Source organism: Salmo salar, chromosome ssa02, assembly GCF_905237065.1.
Source record: "Salmo salar chromosome ssa02, Ssal_v3.1, whole genome shotgun sequence".
NCBI lineage: Eukaryota > Metazoa > Chordata > Actinopteri > Salmoniformes > Salmonidae > Salmo > Salmo salar.
Genome location: NC_059443.1, coordinates 76,642,028 through 76,662,229, shown reverse-complemented (window position 1 = coordinate 76,662,229; position 20,202 = coordinate 76,642,028). Strand labels below are relative to the sequence as shown.

Sequence of the window (20,202 nt, the reverse complement as noted above, 5' to 3'; positions counted from 1 at the left end):
TTTTCTGGTATTTCTGTTTCTATGTTGGTCTGTGTGGCTCCCGATCAGGGACAGCTGGTTATCGTTGTTCCTGATTGGGAGTCATATATTAGGAGTGTGTTTGTCACCTGGTTTTTGTGGGTTGTTTTATTTTGCACTGCTGTTTGTAAGTACATAGCCTGTGAAACTGTCTAGTCATTTATTGCTTTGTCCGTGTCCATCATAATTTAAATAAAATGATGTGGAGCACGCAAGCCGCTGCGTATTGGTCAGATAATGGTGAAGATTGTGACACTCATGTTTTGACCATGCCAGTTTACAATCCAGGGTTACTGCAAGCAGTTTAGTCACCTCAACTTGCTCCATTTCCACATTATTTATTACAAGATTTAGTTGAGGTTTAGGGTATAGTGAATGATTTGTCCCAAATACATTGCTTTTAGTTTTTGAAATATTTAGGACTAACTTATTCCTCGCCACCCATTCTGAAACTAACTGAAGTTCTTTGTTAATGAACGAGAACATCAGACAAACAGTAAATACAGGTCATATCTGCATACAGTTGATATCAATGCAACATTTGAAGTGTAAACCAATATTATTGTAGCTATGAGAGTAGCAGCATCAACCATCACATTGGACATCACTTGCACTGCTATCAGATTAGGATAACACACAATTACAATCAACAAAGACATAGTTAAGAAAGACAAAATAACATTGGTTTCCTTACACTATAGGTTATAGGTAACAATCCTTTGTATGAACTGCCAACTTTATTATGCTTATTATTTGTTAATTGTGGAAATAAATTAAGATATGCAAGATGTTTTAATATATATGCATATTTTTAAATAACTGTATCTAACTCAACCGAGGGGAGTGCGTTGGAAATGCTTTTGTCAGTTAATCTGTTTCTGTTCTGTAGCACTGTGTGCTCTTTATAAAGGATGGGTGGGCAATGTCCTTAACACACGCTATATCAAATCAAAAAGTTTATTTGTCACATGCACAGCATACAGCAGGTGTTAACGGTACAGTGAAATGGTTACTTGCATAGTAACAATATCAAAAACAGGAAGTGTCCAGATAAAAAATATTTTAAATATTTTGTAATTGTTAGATGACGCTTACCCGACACATTTATCTAAATTGATGGTCATGTGAAAGAAATGCTAAACCACTCCCCAGCCACATCTAGCTAAGTGGATGGGTCACTTTTGTCTAGACATGTACACATGTTTATGAAATACAATAGATGGCCATAATCACCCCCAGACACACCTGGCTAATTTGATGGGTCGTGTAATAATCTGGCTGAAGTGGAGTCTTTTGTTCAGACATGTAGCTAGCTGTGGTATGAATCGGCAGGTAGCTAAAGCTAACAAACTAGGTTCAATGTTAGCTAGGTTGCATTAGGCTATACCTAGCAATGCAAATGGTTTTCTGATTCGAATGTTACTTCACAGATCATACACGTAACGTTAGCTAGAGAGCCAGCAAGCTATCGTTCGCTAGCTAACTAACGGTACGCTTTAACTTGCAATAAAGCGACTTTCTGACAAAATTAGAAACTTGTGTCTGAAAATGGAGCTAGACTCTTACCCGTATACATAGATGCTTCACGGACTACTGGAACCATTTAACTCCCTTTTATTTGTAGCTACATCCTGTTTGGCCAGCGTTGTGTCAAGTCACTCTGGTTCACACTGACCATGGCGTGTGCAGAAAGTAGCCCATCACTTTTTCCAACTGATTTGTCGATAGCACCTGCTAAATTCAGGGCATTAATGTTGTTGAGAAAAGTAGCAAAAGTTTCGTAGTTCTCGATGGCTAACGTTATATCTTTCAAAAACGGCACGGTAGAAAGGACTATCAAGACATACTGAACAGCTCACGTTATAGACAGAAGCATGCTACATGGCAGACCAATCCACACTCATCTCCCGGCATGTCCAGCCCATCCATTATCTCAGCCAATCATGGCTACCGGGAAGGTTCCTGTCTTTTTCCGTGGTTGAACCAACTAGGCTCGTAATTTAACAATTTTATTCATATTTATGGATGGAATACAAGTTTGTTATTAAGGCACATGAAAGTTCACATGTTCCAGAAGGCATTTCTGCCCAAAAAGGCATTTTGATAAATAAATAAAATGCACTTACACAAAATGTGCATTATCATAATTTTCACAATTTCAGAGTGTTCTTTCGACCTCATAGTGTAAAATTACAAAGACTGACAGGGGCTTTAAGGCTAGGATTTGTGGGGAAGAAGCTGATCCTATATAGATCTGTAGCTATAGGAAACTCCACCCAGGACTAGGAGAGCCTCAGAGGTTAGGTCTCCCTGTCAGATACTGAATGTATGTACACAACCCTGTAATTTCAGGCAGTTTAAAGTCACAATCCTGGCTTTGTGTTTCAGTCCAACGGCAGCTGTGGGACGGGGCTGAGGAAACGTAACCACTCTCAAATGCAAAGCTGCGGACCCTCTGCTCCCAACCCGTGTGTGTTTGTGTGTGTGTGTGTGTGTCTTCCTGTGTGTTTGTAACAATAATAATAATAATTTGGTGTTTATATTGTCCTTATTTCACACATGTACAAGTGTGTCTTATATACACACGTGTGAATTGGTCATGTGTTTTTTGCATATCCCAACTTCCCCTGAGACGCCATCGGAGAGTGGAGTCGCGGCCAGGGTCAGCCATTATCAACGGCGACCCAGGAGCAATTAGTGTTAGGTGCCTTGCTCAATGGCACAGCAACAGATTTTTCACCTTATCGGCTCGGGGATTAGAACAAGTGACTTTTCGGTTACAGGCCCTAAGCTCTAAGCGCTAGGCTACCTGCCACCCTGTGTGCTTGTGTCTCTCTAGAGGGGTAGATTGTAAGCAAAAAGACAAATCACTTTAGTTTAAAAGTAAAACAATGGACAATAAAGTCTATTCATAGAGCTTCGATCATTCTAAGGCTGTTCAGCATAGAGTGCATCGGCAGGATGTCCATGTCCTTTCTTATGTTTCAACATGGCTACTAAATAGGTGAACCTCTCCCCGCATATATCACAGCTGTAAGGCTTCTCTCCGGTGTGAGTGCGTTTGTGTACAGCCAATGCGTCGGTTCGGGAAAACCTCTTCCCACACTGATCACAGGCGTGAGGCTTCTCTCCAGTATGAGTTCTCTTGTGTGCAGCTAGGTTTTGTGACCGACTGAAGCTCTTCCCGCAGAAAGAACAGTGGTAAGGTTTCTCCCCAGTGTGCGTTCGCTGGTGATTCACCAGAGTACGAGACAGTGAAAACCTCCTCCCACAGTGATTGCAGACATAAGGCATCTCTCCAGTATGCACACGCTGGTGTGTTATTAAACGGCGGTGGAATATGAAGCTGCTGCCGCAGTCGGAGCAGTTGTATGGTTTCACTCCTCGGTGTATCTTCATGTGAATTCTGAAGTCGTCAGGATGGTTGAAGGTCTTTCCACACAGGTCGCAGACAACAGACTTCTCTTTACTGTGCCTTTTCTGGTGATTCTTCAGATACACCGGATGAGAGAAACAGTTCCCACACTCAGAGCAGCGGTAAGGTCTCTCTCCCCGGTTGTGCGTCAGCTGGTGAAATTTAAGATTACCTTTTGTAGTAAAACGCGCCCCGCATTCAGAGCAGTGGAAGGGCCTTTCGGTGGAGGGCTTGTGTTTATGTTCATGTGATTTCAGTAAACTGAAATGAATGAACCGCATTCCGCAGTCAGAACATCGGAACGGTTTCTCTTCGGTGTGCATTTTCATATGGAAATTAAAGGTTGCCAAAATACAAAACCTCTTCTCGCAGAAGGAGCATTGGTAAGGCCTTTCTGCAGAAGGCTTGTGTGTTTGCTTGTGTGCTTTTAAAGTGGAGTTTTGTGCAAAACTTTTCCCGCAGTCAGAGCAGTGGTGAATTTTTTCCCCTGTATGTGTTTTCTGGTGCATTTCAAAATTACCTTTTAGACTGAAACTTTTTCCACACTGTGAGCAACGGTAAGGTTTCTCTCCTGTATGGATTCTCTGGTGCATTTTAAGTTGCGCTGGACCAGCTAAACTCTTCCCACACTGAGTGCAGCAGTAGTGAGGTTTCTTCCCTTTACGTCTCTGCAGTTGTTTGTTGACGTGTTTTGATTTGGAGAGACTCCAGTCTGGGTCATCAGCATCATGATGTTGTTGAGGCTCCCCAGAGGATCGACAATAGCCACGTCTTTTTCCTGTGTGAACAAGGAAAAACAATCAAAACATTGAATATCGTCCTAGAGAAGTTACATCATAGTGAGGTATTGTCAAAACCATTCATCAGATAATAGAATTCCTTAGACTGCACTGTAACTTAGGATAAAAAAAAAATCTTCTTCATGCAAAACCAGTCCTTGAGAAGTATTGTTATCAAATAGCTCCTGGAATTTTGAATAACGGTTATAGGCCGTTATTCAACAAAAATCAAGATATATACATACACGGTACCAGTCAAAGGTTTGGACACACGTACTCACTCAAAGGTTTTTCTTTATTTTTTACTATTTTACATTTACATTTTAGTCATTTAGCAGACGCTCTTATCCAGAGCGACTTACAGTAGTGAATGCATACATTTCATACCCACAACCCTGGCGTTGCAAACACCATGCTCTACCAACTGAGCCACACGGGACACTATATTGTAGAATAATTGTGAAAACATCAAATTTATGAACACATATGGAATCATGTAGTAGCCAAAAAAGTGTAATTTTAGATTCTTCAAAGTAGCCACACTTTGCCTTAATGACAGCTTTGCACACTCAACCAGCTTCATGAGGAATGCTTTTCCAACAGTCTTGAAGGTGTTCCCACATACGCTGAGCACTTGTTGGCTGCTTTACCTTCACTCTGCAGTCCAACTCATCCCAAACCATCTAAAAGTGGTTGAGGTCGGGGGATTGTGGAGGCCAGGTTATCTGATGCAGCACTCCATCACTCTCCATGGTCAAATAGCCCTTACACAGCCTGGAGATGTGTTTTGGATCATTGTCCTGTTGAAAAACAAATGATGGTCCCACAAAGCGCAAACCAGATGGGATGGCGTATTGCTGCAGAATGCTGTGGTAGCCATAATGGTTGTGTGCCTTGAATTCTCAATAAAAATCACCAACAGTGTCACCAGCAAAGCACCCCCACACCATGACACCTCCTCCTTCGTGATTCACGATGGCAACCACACATGCGGAGATCATCCGTTCACCTACTCTGCGTCTCACAAAGACACAACAGTTGGAACCAAAAATCTCAAATTTGGACTCATCAGACCAAAGGACAGATTTCCACCGGTCTAATGTCCATTGATAGTGTTTCTTGGCCAAAGCAAGTCTCTTCTTATTATTGGTGTCCTTTAGTAGGGGTTTCTTTGCAGCAATTTGACCATGAAGGCCTGATTCACGCGGTCTCCTCTGAACAGTTGATGTTGAGATCTGACTGTTACTTGAACTCCGTGAAGCATTCATTTGGGCTGCTATCTGAAGTGCAGTTAACTGTAATGAACTTATCCTCTGCAGCAGAGGTAACTCTGGGTCTTCCTTTCCTGTGGCGGTCCTCATGAGAGCCATTTTCATCATAGCGCTTGATGGTTTTTGCGACTGCACTAGAATAAACTTTTAAAGTTCTTTAAATTTTCCGGATTGACTGACCTTCATGTCTTAAAGTAATGATGGACTGTTGTTTCTCTTTGCTTATTTGAGCTGTTGTCGTCATAATATGGACTTGGTTTTTTACCAAATCTTCTGTATACTACCCCTACGTTGTCACAACACAACTGATTGACACAAACGCGTTAAGAAGGAATATAATTCCACAAACACACAAACACACCTGTTAATTGAAATGCATTCCAGGTGACTACCTCATGAAGCTGGTTGAGAGAATGTCAAGAGTGCAAAGCTGTCATCAATATTTGTTTAACACATTTTAGGTTTCTACATGATTCCATGTGTGTTATTTCATAGGTTTGATGTCTTCACCATTATTCTACAATGTAGAAAACAGTAATAATAACGAAAACCCTTGAATAAGTAGGTGTTCTAAAACTTTTGACTGGTACTGTATATATTTTTTAAGTATAATAATATGTTTTAATGTATGCGCATTGAGTGTGGGAAATGTGCTTTACAAATCATAATTAGGATTTAAAAAATTATAAAAGGTCTCACAAAACTGGAATAAAGGATACATCTCATAATATACAAGGTCAAGCACTTTTCATGTTTAGTCTTCACCCGATAAAAACATCTGGACTCAGACCTTTGTGTTTCAAGTGGGTGTCAGGTAAAAGTAGACGATAGCAGACAACAGGATTCTTAGCGAAAGGGCTGTTGTTGAACGTTTGCTTGACTTATACACCACCGTACAAAAGTTTAGGGTCACTTAGAAATGTCCTTGTTTTTGAAAGAAAAGCAACATTTTTTGTCCATTAAAATAACATCAAATTGATCAGAAATACTGTGTAGACATTGTTAATGTTGTAAATGACTATTGTAGCTGGAAACGAATGATTTTTAATGGAATATCTACATAGGCGTACAGAGGCCTATTATCAGCAACCATCACTCTTGTGTTCCAATGGCACATTGTGTTAGCTAATCGAAGTTTATCATTTAAAAAAAGACTAATTGATCATTAGAAACCCCTTTTGCAATTATGTTAGCACAGCTGAAAACTGTTGTCCTGATTAAAGAAGAAATAAAACTGTCCTTATTTAGACGAGTATCTGGAGCATCAGTATTTGTGGGTTCAATTACATGCTCAAAATGGCCAAAAACAAAGAACTTTCTTCTGAAACTCATCAGTCTATTCTTGTTCTGAGAAAGGAAGGCTATTCCATGCGAGAAATTGCCAAGAAACTGAAGATCTCGTACAACGCTGTGTACTACTCCCTTCACAGAACAGCGCAAACTGTCTCGAACCAGAATAGAAAGAGGAGTGGGAGGCCCCGGTGCACAACTGAGCAAGAGGACAAGTACATTAGAGTGTCTAGTTTGAGAAACAGACACCTCACAAGTCCTCAACTGGCAGCTTCATTAAATAGTACCCGCAAAACACCAGTCTCAACGACACCAGTGAAGAGGCGACTCCGGGATGCTAGCCTTCTAGGCGTTTTACAGTCGTTTTACAGAATTTGGCAGTACGTCCAACCGGCCTCACAACTGAAAATCATGTGTAACAATGCCAGACCAAGCCATCCACATCCGGCTTCTTCATCTGCAGGATTGTCTGACTAGCCACCCAGACAGCTTATGAAACTGAGTATTTCTGTCTGTAATAAAGCCTTTTTATGGGGAAAAACTAACTCTGACTGGCAGGGCCTGTTGCATTTTATATTTTTGTTCAGTATTCAATAACATTCTCAGTAACGGTTACAGAAATATATTTTTATTGTTACAACTGTGATATGTTGTTTATCTACATTAGTTGAATGCACTGACTGTAAGTTGCTCTGGATAAGAGCTCCTGCTGAATGACCAAAATGTAAAAGTAAAAACAAAACACGTTCAAAGCATGCTGGGTCTCGGTCTTCAGCCACAACGGTCAGATACACGGTTATACGTTAATTGTATCAAAACCATTGGCAACATGTTGCTCTCTTCTATGTTTAAGGATTCTACAATGAAAAAATGTGTTGATGCAACTTACAAAACGTTGATATCAGAGGCCCCTGGACTGCACTGTAATGTTAGATAACAACTCAACTTCACAATGGTACTTAGAACCAAAACAAAAGGTATCCTGCTGCACTTACTTTGATGAATCATGTCTCCTTCCTCCTCCTCGTCTCCTCCAGCAGTTCCTCTCAACCCTGGTGTTTTCCTGCAGTCGACCAGCCGCACAGACACCCTCTTCAGACCCAGCAGTAAGGCATTACCAGGAGAGGACAGAGAGGGGGACCCACTCACGCTCTCCTCCCTCTGCTCTGGTGTGTGTCTCTCTGGTGCTGACTCCACCTCCAGCCCTTTGCTACGCAACAAATCCCTGTCCTCCTCATCCCATTCTTCATCACAGTCTGCAGCGTCGTCATCAAATGATTGGCTGGGACTCATGGGTTCCCCCTCCAGCCTTTTGCTAGGTAACCAATCCATGTCCTTCTGGTTCACTTCTTCATCACAGTCTACAGCGTCATCATCAATGGATTGGCTGGGACTCAAAGGTGCACCGATACAATCCTCCTGTATCTTTCTGATGTCCTCTTTCAGTCGGAGTAACCAAGACATTCCCTGCTCCTCCGATTCCATTGAATCTGCATTTTTCCCAAGTTCCTCCAGGATTTTACGGCACAATGAGTGATGGTGATTCTTTCCTTGAACATCAGAGCCATCCTTGCCACCTATTCCACTGCGTTCACACAGGCAGCGTAAATTGTCGTTGGTTAAAGTGTATAAACTCTGTTCCATTTCATCCATCAACGTTTCCCTCTCTCCACTCATATTGTCCTGCTCACGTGGCAACAACAGCAATGAAGTCAATGTCAAGACAGATATAGTTCAGTTAGATGACCTGTAATGAAAATAAAATGAAAGATTAGAACACATTAGTGATTGCATCTGTCATTTCACCCTAGGATTTTGTTTCTTTTTACTTTGAGTGTTAAATTGGTTTAGGAATATTCAGGTATCTTTAAAATTAAATATTAATTTTGGTATAGTCACAAAATGGCTATGCATGTCAAGATGAAATGGTGGTTTACGTCTATTGTGTTTTGCCTTAGTTGGATTAATATCTAGGAACTAAGATGACATCATATAGGGAGATCTGTGGAAGGGAGCCATTTCAATTACGGCGGGCATGGGGTCCCTACTTGCAGATCTTCACAGAGGAACCCAGGCAGTGGGAGAGCAGGGTTTGGGATACATGTTCCTCGGTTTCAGATACACCAGGGGAGGCAGATGTCTGATGCAGTTTCAGTCTTCTCTGCTGTGTTGTTGGCACTAGTGTGGGCATTGGGGTGGGTGGATGAAGTGGGGCCTAAAAGGGTTACTTTGTGTTCAGACTGCCGCTGCCCTGGTCACGCTGAGAGAAGGGAAGTCTAGAGCACAACCAGACTTGTTAATCGAGCTGTTCATGGCGCTTAATAGGGTGGAAAGCTTCTCTGTCAAATGGCACCTCCTGCTCTCTGCTGCAGCAGATATTTGAAAGGTCCATTGGATTTACTCATATTTTCATCATGGACAACATGTAACGTGTAGCTACAGCTTTCAATACCAGTGTTGTCCTGAATACAGCTGCTGGTATCGATGCAGCTCTGTCTTTTGTGGCTAAAGCAGTCTGGACTGGTTGAAGCCGAGTGGGAAGGATTATTTTGAAAAAGTGTTTCAGTCTGACGTGAATTATCATTATCCATACACCGGTAAGAGTCTACAGTTAAAATGCTAAGACAGATACATAATTCAACATATGTTATTGTCTCAACTGTATCCAAACTGTTTTAAAAAAAATTGTTAGCTATATAGCTAGCTAGATAGACAGTTGCATACAGGTAAAGCTATAGCCAGCTAGCTAGCTGAGCTGACCAGTTGCATTCTGCTGTTAATGTTGATTGCTGATGTGCTAAGCCACGCATGACATTATGAAAATATTTTTAATGTTTGATCAACGAGCTAGCTACCGAAAATAGCCACTGTGGTGCGAATGCTAATCGATTATCAAGTTAATCAAACCCCATTTTAAGTGATTAGGTACACATGCTAAGTTGGCTAGTTAGCGAGCCACGATAAAATGATAGCTAAATAGCTAGCTATTAGATTATAGATTAAGGTATTTTTTTTCCCCATGTTCAACTAGCTGGCCAGCTAGATGAATACCACTTACATCTAGCCAGCTGGTCATTATGAAGCTAAATGTTTGCTAAATCAAGCTAGTAATCTTGTGTCTGCACTGCCATTGTTGGACGGGAAGCAGGTTAAGTGTGTAAAGGGTGCTTTATTACAGCTGTAGAGGTCAACAGGAAATAACAATCTATAAGAGATTAATTCATTGATGTTTCAACACCTTTTTCTGTAATTTGTCTTTCAGCATAAACCTGCTCTCCACCATCAGTACAAGGAGATGATCGAGGGTGAACAAGAAACACTTCAGCTATTTTGTCTTTGAGCTTATTTCTTGGACTTGGGGGTCAATTAGTGTTATTTATGGTATGCAAGGTTTGAATGTCTTGTCTATTTTAGTCTGCTTTCGTCCTTTACAGGTTTAATTGTCTGAAGCCTGGTGTTGTTGTGGCCAAGGAGCTTTCCCTCAGATGGAACCAGGTTTCAGCTGCTGTGCAATGTTGACGTCCTTCCTCCCAGAGATGTGAAAACATCCCCAGGACTGGACACAACCCAGCAAACATTTGAGAAGATCAGGACTTTTGCAATGAAAATGCCATGGACATTACATTACATTGCATGCAACCCCAACTGCCATTGCTGTATTTGAAAAAAATATGTCCCTTTATAATGTCCATTTATGTACATAGGATGCTGTACATAGGCCTATCGTCAACCAATATTTCTCCAATCTATTCGGGCTAAATTCCAGCTGAACTTGGAGAGGACAGTTAGGCCTCCCAAAAAGCAAGCTTCTGAGTAAGAGCTACAAAAAGCCAAATTAGACTGAAAGATATAAGTTCATTTTGTCAAACTTGAGAGGCTCTCCATGCTCAATAGTTGTCATTTAACATTTCTGCTACTTCACTCAATTTTAAACGTCTCCCATCCTAACTGTTTTACATTCCCTGAGACCAACCAGAAATACTTCCTTGGACAAATATTCCCAGATGTTCATATAACAGCTAAACGTGTGGTCTCGTTTCTGCATCCCCAAATTTTGCACAAGGCAAAATAAATGGCTAGACTTCAACTGCTGGTTCAGTGCAGCAGGCTGCGGGTGTGTAGTGCTGCCAGAGCTCCGCCACTTCTCACAATGGTGCTCCTTTAGTAAGGTTAGATAACAGTGTGCGCCAGCAGGCAGAACGTGCTTTGATTGAAACAAAATACAGGAAGGCTGTTTAGTTTTACACCATCTTTTCAAATTTTCTCACAAAACCGTAATTCAAGAAGATCTAAATGCATATGCAAATGCTGCCAAATGGTTTTATTCATGTAGTATTCACTACACCCCCAGGAAGAATGACACTGTTTTTTTCCCCTTCACATTTGACAAGTGAGCACTTAGATATGATCATTTTCCTGAATTCATAGAATGTTTGGGAACGATGTAGAACAGTGTTCCCCAACCTTTTCAAGCCTAAGATCACATCACAAATCCAAATGTAAACCAAGATCTACCACTTGCAAAAGAATTACGAAAACACAAGGCCACAATGTAGTTCCACTTTGACATTCTTTATTTTGTTACCTGTCAGTCACAAGCAAAGTATTCATTTAATTATGCAAATAGTATAATCAGAAGTGCAACTATCATTCAACATTTTATAACAGTCATATTACATTGTTCAATATTTCCACAGGCCTATTACTCATTCACCATTCATATATAACCTCAATAATCAGTCAATTACAGGCCTACTACCATTCATATATAACCTCAATAATCAGTCAATTACAGGCCTACTACCATTTATATATAACCTCAATAATCAGTCAATTACAGGCCTACTACCATTTATATATAACCTCAATAATCAGTCAATTACAGGCCTACTACCATTCATATATAACCTCAATAATCAGTCAATTACAGGCCTACTACCATTCATATATAACCTCAATAATCAGTCAATTACAGGCCTACTACCATTCATATATAACCTCAATAATCAGTCAATTACAGGCCTACTACCATTCATTTATAACCTCAATAATCAGTCAATTACAGGCCTACTACCATTCATTTATAACCTCAATAATCAGTCAATTACAGGCCTAAACCAATCATGTACAGTACTGTTTCACTTTCCCTTTTTTGAACAGCATACAACACAGATCATAACCTTTTGTAAACAATATAGCCTACAACAGATTTCAAACTGGCAATACTCACTCACTGATGGCTGTGGATGAGATCCCCTCCCCACACACACACATTCAATGTGATGGCACACGATCAGCAAGTGCTTTGTAGTCTGGCTCATAGTTTGACACAGCAAGTCTGACACTGCATGAGACGTCTAATAGTTAGACAAGACCTGCTCTTTGACTTTATCATTTTCATCTGTGAAAAGGCCATCTCATAGAGATATGTTGATCCAAAGTAGGCCTTCACCTTAAGTGTGCAGGATGAAAGGAGGGGAAACTTTTCAGTGTTTACAAGAACCCAAGAGTCACTGTCTCTTGATCTTGCTTTCAACTCTATGTCCTTTTGCAATTAAATTATCTCCATGTCAACTCAGATTTGTAAAGCAAATACTTGCTGGAATTTGGCAGACACCTCCTCAATCTCAATGGGGAGGAAAGGGTTTGAGATGAATGCAACAACCTCTCCTACGTCATTGAACTCCGGAAAACGCCTGTTGAATTCAGATGCCAGTTTCTCCAGGTGGGAACAGAATTCTTGCTGGAGAAAAGCATCTTTGTTTCCGATGTGTTGCTACATTTTCTCCAGGTTTGGGAAGTGCACCAGCCTTCCATTCCTCAGCTGAGAGCCCCGCACACCCACCTTGGCCTTAAAGGCATTGACAGCGCTGATCATGTGTGCCACGTCTTTGTCTTTTCCCTGAAGCTCATAGTTGAGCTCGTTCAGTTTGGCTGTTATATCCGTGAGGCAACCTCAGTCTAGCAGTCATGCATCATCAGACAATTCCTCATACTCCTCATTTCGTGACTCCAGAAATGATTTGATCTCGGGCAGCAAGTCAACAAATTGCTGCAGTACTTTCCCGCGACTTATCCACCTTACGCAAGCGTGGAGAATCAAGTCACCATATGCGGCGTCAAGCTCATCTAATAAAGATTTAAACAAGCGGTGCTGAAGTCCATTTGCGCGAATCGAATTAACAATCATAACAGGTGTCATGATATGAGACAAGTCCACTACTTTACTAGCTAGTGCTTGCTGATGGATCACACAGTGACAGTTCAAAAACTTGGAGAAATCGGGATCACGGCGGCACACTGCAACGAAGCCCGAATGAACCCCACGCATTGCCGGTGCCCGGTTTGTAGTGATGTCGCTACCAGCTTATGAATGGGAATGCTGTTATCATGCACATAACGTTTAAACTCGTTGTAAATGTTCTCACCTCTTGTCCTCCCTTTTAATAGTAACAAGGTGATAAAAGCCTCCTTAAAAAATAATGAATGAATTAAAACATTTATGATTTTCTTTCTCTGATTTTGAAAACTCCTCCCGATCGACTTGGAATGCTTCCAATATCGACTTGTCGACCACGATCGACGGGTTGGCGACTCCTGATGTAGAATAAGGCATTTGTGAAAATTCTAAAGTAATATATTCAGCTGGTGTTGCGTATTGGTAAATTCACCTATTCTGCATCAGGCGCACACAGACCAGAGTGCTCTGAAATCGGAGTAGATTGCAAGAATGACTTTTACGACCGCAAGAGATATTGTAACTGGATAAGAGCCGTTCAAGTTCAGCATAGCTAGCTAGCAAAGCGATTCAAATTTATTTCTAGCTAACCAAATGACACCTGCATCTTGTTGTAGCCACCGAAAAACGATATGAGGGGGAAAAAGTCGGTCACTCACCCACTCCTCCAATAACATGACATCCTCCCAGCAGCTAGCTAATGTTAGGTTCCGTGCTTTTAACTTGTTAAATAAATAGATGCGCTAGCCTATTAGCCACGTTATGACTGATTTGTGATCATTGCCATTGCTAGTTTGATTGTATTGTAATGACCCGGCTGGGTCATAAAGGGAAAAGAGACGGACTCTAGGTGTGCAGGTCAGAACACAGGTTTATTCCTAAACTAGGCTATTGTTCAGGCCACAGCCCACGCCGCTAAATGCCGAACGTACACAATTATACCATGTCGAGTTAAGGGGCACTCCCATAGGAACAGATCAAGGCCCCCAACAGAAAAGAAAGAAAGATGAGACAGTAATCCCTATTTATGCATTTCCAAATCCCGCGGGATTACCCATCATACCCCCCTCAACCTTTCCCTCTGTCCTGACATATTTAACCCCTGCTAGTAGCCATGAGAACCATAACACACCCACAAACACAGAACACAATACCGGGTCGTTACATAGCCCCCCTCTTTCTAAACCCTAGCCCCTAGGGTTACACAACAAAATCCTTAAAACCTGTTGGGGCTAGGGGGCAGTATTGAGAATTTTGAAAAAAATGTGTGCCCATTTTTAACTGCCTCCTACACCAACTCAGAAGCTAGAATATGCATATTATTGTTCAGGTTTGGATAGAAAACACTTTTCTAAAACTGTTTGAATGGTGTCTGTAAGTATAACAGAACTCATATGGCAGTCAAAACCCTGAGACAAATTCTGACAGGAAGTGGATACCTGATGTGTTGAATTACCTTTAAGCCTATGCCATTGAAACACACAGGGGCTTAATGGTTGAGCACTTCCTTTGGCTTCCACTAGATGTCACCAGTCTTTACAAAGTGGTTTGAATCTGCTACTGTGAGATCTGACCGAACAAGAGCCTTGGAACGGTGGTGGCCGATTAGACTCTGGCGCGCGAGTTCATGTTGGGTACTCTCGTTCCAATACGTTTTAAAAGAGAATGCAATCGTCCGCCTTGAATATTATTAATGTTCTGGTTGAAAAAGGCACTAATGATTTATGCTATACAACGTTTGACATGTTTGAACGAACGTAAATATATTTTTTCCCCCTCGTTCATGAAGACAAGTCCGGCGGGCATAGATCATGTGCTAACAACACGGAGCTTTTTGGACATAAATTATGAGCTTTTTCGAACAAAACTACATTTGTTATGGACCTGGGATTCCTGGAAGTGACATCTGATGAAGAGAATCAAAGGTAATGGATTATTTACATAGTATTTTCGATTTTAGATCTCTCCAACATGGCGGTTAGTCTGTATCGCAAAGCGTATTTTTCTGGGCGCAGTGCTCAGATTATTGCAAAGTGTGATTTCCCAGTAAGGTTATTTTTAAATCTGGCAATCCGGTTGCGTTCAAGAGATGTAAATCTATAATTCTTTGAATGACAATATAATATTTTACCAATGTTTTCGAATAGTAATTATTTAATTTGTTGTGCTGATTTGACTGGCGGTATTGGAGGGAAAAGATTTCCTCAACATCAACGCCATAGTAAAACGCTGTTTTTGGATATAAATATGAACTTGATAGAACAAAAAATGCATGTATTGTCTAACATAATGTCCTAGGAGTGTCATCTGATGGAGATTGTCAAAGGTTAGTGCATCATTTTAGCTGGTTTTCTGCTTTTGGTGACGCCTGTCTTTGAATTGACAAAACATTACACACAGCTATTGTCAATGTACTCTCCTAACATAATCTAACTTTATGCTTTTGCCGTAAAGCCTTTTTGAAATCGGACAACGTGGTTAGATTAAGGAGATGTTTATCTTTCAAAGGGTGTAAGATAGTTGTATGTTTGAGAAATTTGAATTATGACATTTAATTGTTTTCAAATTTGGCGCTCTTGATATTTCACCTGTTGTTGATAGGGTGTACCAGGGGTGGGACGCTTGCGTCCCACATAGCCCATAGAGGTTAAAACGACCCGGAGGTCGCATCAGTCTCTTGGGCCTCCCCGTGGCTCTCACCGGTGAACCCCCAGAACACTCATCTGCCCCAATGTCATTTCCAGCGCCCTCCGAAGAAGCAGCCCCCATCCCAGGCTCAGGTTGCGCTAGAGTCTCCTTGTTAGACTGTCCCCGTGGGCTCACATCAGAGACCTCACTCCCATTTCCTACCGTTTTCCTCCCTCTGTAGGGTGCCAATCGGTCCCGGTGGACCACCACCTTCCTGCTCCGTGGGGGGACCTCCACCCGGTACGTCACCTCCCCCACTCTCTCTATCACCAGACACGGCCCCACCCATGCATTGTCCAGCTTTGGGCACCGCCCCTTCTTGCGCGTGGGGTTGTGAAGCCACACACATTCTCCCGCCCCAAAGTGCCTCCCCCTAGCGCGCGAGTCGTAGTGGTGCTTTTGGCGCACCCCTGCGTTCTCGAGTTGCTCTCTTGCGAAGGTGTGAGCCGCTTCTAACCGGTTCTGCAGACGACACACATAGTTCGGGCCAGGCAAAACCCCGTCGTCATCATCAGGAGGGTGGCCAAACGTCAGTTCGGCTGGGGTGCGCAACTCACGACCTAACATTAGTAGCGCTGGGGAGCACGCAGTCGATTCTTGAACAGCCGACCTACATGCCATAAGAATAAACGGTAAGTGGGTGTCCCAATCTCTCTGGTGTTTTGAGGTAACGATGGCCAGCTGCTGTGCTAATGTTCTGTTAAATCTTTCCACCAGCCCATCACTCTGGGGGTGAAGCGGAGTAGTGCGCGTCTTCTCCGCGCCTAAACGTCTACACAACTCTGAGAACACCCGTGACTCGAAGTTTCTCCCCTGGTCGCTGTGAATAGACTGTGGCACCCCAAACCGACTGATTATTCCCCCCACCAACGCATCAGCTACTGTCTCTGCCTCCTGGTCTGGGAGAGCGTAAGCCTCCGGCCACTTGGTGAAGTAGTCCATAGCGGTTAGAATCCACCTGTTACCGCTGTCTGTGGTTGGAAACGGCCCCACTATGTCTACCCCCAGTCTCTCCATGGGCTCCCCTACTGGGAATTGTTGTAGGAGGGCGTGTGACTGACCTGGAGGTCCTTTTTTAGCAACACACTTGTCGCACTGCCTACAAAAGTCCTCAACATCCCTCCTGTGCCTGGCCCAATAGAAGCCTTTACGCACGTGCTTTAACGTTTTGGAGACCCCAAAATGCCCTGCGCCAACTCCCCCATGAAGCTGCTGTAACACGCTCCCCTGCAGCCTTTTGGGCACCACTACCTGCCACGTAATTTCTCCAGTCGCTGGCTTTTTCCACCCCCTCTGGAGCACTCCCTCAGCCACTCTAAGGACTGTGAATTTAGCCCACAGTCCCTTGGTGACTGGTGATAGAGGGGCTACTTCCCCCCACGGCGGTCGTCTTCTCTCTTTCACCCACCGCAGCACAGGACGCAGCTCTGCGTCCTCCTCCTGCCGACGCCTCTGTCCATGAGCCTCTCAAAGGTGGCAGGAGCATTACAGAGCCCGAAGCACAGCACCTTGAACTGCCAATGGCCCCTATCTGTGGAGATGGCCATTTTTTCACGTGCCCCTGGCGAGAGGGGCACCTGCCAGTAGCCACTGCGCAGATCAAGGGAGGAGAACCACGAGGACCCTCTCACGTGGTCTAGCGACTCATCAATCCTCGGTAGGGGATAAGAGTCTTTAGTGGTGACAGAATTTAGGCCCCTGTAGTCAACACAAAACCTAAGTTTACCCCCTTTCTTAGGCACCATGACAACCGGCGCGGACCATGGGCTATCTGATGGCTCAATGAAATCAGCCCGCAACATGTCAACAATAGCTGTGTCTGCTGCTTCCCTCCTGGCAAGGGGAATACGACAGGGCCGAATTTTAATGGGTCGGGCGTCCCCAGTGTCTATTTCGTGCTGAACTAGGTGCGTTTGTCCTACCTCATCTTCCCCCCAAGCGAAGCTATCTTTAAAGTCCAACAGCAGCTGCTTTAACTGTCTCTGTTGTCTCTCATCCAGACCCTGACAGTTCTTCAGCCATACAGCCTCGACGGCGTCGATAGCTTCCTCCTTCCCCCCGTCGGGCTGATGGGGTGAAGGAGCCAGTGTGTTTTGGGCTACTGAGCTGCCTGTGCTTGCACCATGATGGGGAGTGAAGGCCGTCGCCGCCGGAGACAGCTGCTGGAATGGCACAACGACCAAGGGAGCAGCCGGGATGACCGGTGGAGTTTCTGCAAGCTTGGAGGAAGACGGAGGGACAGCCCTGCCCCCTGCTGGCCCTCCCGAAGGCGACATTCCCACTGTGGGCCCCCGACAGCCTCAAAGTGCCCGACGCTAAGTCCAACTGAGCCCCACAGTTTTTCAAAAAGTCCATTCCCAGTATACAGGGGTCCTGCACCGCTGCTACCCACGCCGGACACCCACAGTCCAGGCCTGACATATTTAACCCCTGCTAGTAGCCATGAGAACCATAACACACCCACAAACACAGAACACAATACCGGGTCGTTACAGTATTGACATTCCCAGCCTTTGTTACATTCGTCCGTTTTTGTCTGAAATATTGAGTCATTGAAACTGAAACGGTGCATTCCGAATGGATGCAGCAAACAATGTACCAGTCCAGCTGTGATTTACAACCTGATATCAATATTTTTTGGAATAGCAAGAAATGTATTGGTGAATTATATCGATCATGCATTGAATTGCATTCTTACTATACGTCATTGAATTGAGTCAAATCGTACCTATTTATAAAACCTCTTATAAAGTTGGTTGTGTAGCATACACTGGGAATTTGATATTTTAGACTGATATGATTCTGTTTGTTTCATATCTGCAAAGTAGTTAAAACGCTGTCGGTTCCACTTTAGGGTTAAGCAAGTTATTATCAAACCAAAGCCCTAAACATTAGCTAATCGTTCACAGGGTTGGCGGTGTACAAAAACAACAAACTGGCTCCAGTAGAAGTGCTAGTAACATTTGCTACCTACCAGGTACAGTAGAAAGGCTAGCTAGCTAACAGGCCAGCGCGTCTCTGTCCAACCTGAACAAGAAGTATACCTCGTGACTTTCGCTTGATGTTCCTTCGATAACGTTGTTCTGAGATCAGTTTTAAGCTGTATTTTGGAGATTGAATGTAGAAATTCCCACAATGTTGGAAGACTAATCTTGTTAGGGCTAGCTCCTCATTCTTTGCTTGATTCCAATGTATGCCATGCCCGTCATCACAGACAGACCAGACCAATCGAGTATCGATATATAAACGGTAAACTTCTTATTCGATGAGGTTTAACGGCGGTTGGCATCCAATATGTTGCATTACCGCAATTTACTAGACTGGAGTACAACTTCTTTATACTTTGCTTGATTTTTTTTTTTTTTATATAATATTTTCAAATACCCTACCATCTAACACTAGACTCACGAAAAAAAATCTACAAATAAATTAAATATAAATATTTCTCTCGCATGGGACATTTCTGATCCCCAGCCACATGGGGACACCTACAATTAACACATACCACTACATTCCCCAATGCTACACATTCCTTTGTCTCATGCCCTTCTGCACACTTCTCATACCTAGGAACCTCCCTCCTACACACTGCTGCCACATGCCCATAAGCTTGACACCTGTAATAACATAATGTATTCGGTACAAAAGCTTGCACAGGTTAACTTATATATCCTAACATCACTTTGTCGGGCAAAGACTCAACATCAAAACTCAAAAGAACAGACAATGACTCTTCTGTTTCATCACTCTGCCTCGCAGCAAACAACGAGCATCACAAACACCGGGAATCTTCCTCTTACATTTACTGCTACCCCAGTAATCACTCCTTTCAATGGCACCCTTCTCTTGAGAGCAAAACAATTCCCATTTCTTGCCCCCATTCGTTTAACTCCGAGCGCCTTCTCCCTCTGACCAGCAGAAACACAAACAATTATCACAAGACCACTTCTCATTACCCTCAACGATTTCAAGGCACCCAACTCTGTTTTCACCCACAATGAAACCACAAATGGATCAGCAAAAAGGCAAGGGTCCACTTTCTCCAAAAACTTCACTCCTACTGTCATAGGCTCATCTTCATCCTGACCCTCGGTTCAAGCCTCGGGCGCCTGAGAACTTCACCACACCTACCACCTCCGATTCTTCGCCCTCATTCACTTCCAATTCTCCTCCTGTCTTCAGCTCCCTCTGCTTACACTTTCTACCATTCTTCTTTAACAAAGAATCTCCCTTTTTCCCGCCATTTTTAACCGACTCAAGCTCACCATCTTCCTCCCTCTCTCTTTCTTAGACCTCCTCTGCCTCTCTTTTCCCCTGCATTCCTCCTCCTTATTCCAAGCATACGTCTCCTTATGATAATACTGCACTTCTCCTGACATACATCTTGTTCTTGCTTTCTCAAGGGACGCCATTTAACCGGCTGTCACAATCTCTGTACAATCAGCACGAACCCCTCGGGATGTAGCGCTCAACAGCGCATCCCACTTATAATGCAGCTGCTTA

General features: G+C 43.0%; 1 protein-coding gene across 2 annotated transcripts; it reads right to left on the bottom strand.

Annotated features, from left to right (window-relative positions):
- Nucleotides 1-395: 395 nt before the first annotated feature.
- Nucleotides 396-18,941, bottom strand: LOC106586284 (zinc finger protein 883). Of its 2 annotated transcripts, none has more exons than XM_014173414.2 (3): nucleotides 18,674-18,941; nucleotides 7,769-8,520; nucleotides 396-4,211 (listed from the first exon to the last, which is right to left on the bottom strand). In XM_014173414.2, exons 2-3 carry the CDS (start codon nucleotides 8,448-8,450, stop codon nucleotides 2,947-2,949), a joined length of 1,947 nt encoding a protein of 648 aa, XP_014028889.2. In that variant the 5' UTR covers nucleotides 8,451-8,520; nucleotides 18,674-18,941; the 3' UTR covers nucleotides 396-2,946. The 2 variants fall into 2 exon arrangements, with proteins under 2 accessions (XP_014028889.2, XP_014028890.2); XM_014173415.2 differs by having other exon boundaries at nucleotides 18,744-18,941.
- Nucleotides 18,942-20,202: the final 1,261 nt, after the last annotated feature.

Excerpts from the sequence above, each read along its gene's own strand:
- LOC106586284 (XM_014173414.2), bottom strand. The coding sequence starts at position 8,450 with ATGAGTGGAGAGAGGGAAACGTTGATGGATGAAATGGAACAGAGTTTA. Across the intron at positions 4,212-7,768 it reads AGGAGACATGATTCATCAAA|GAAAAAGACGTGGCTATTGT; the intron begins GTAAGTGCAGCA and ends TTGTTCACACAG.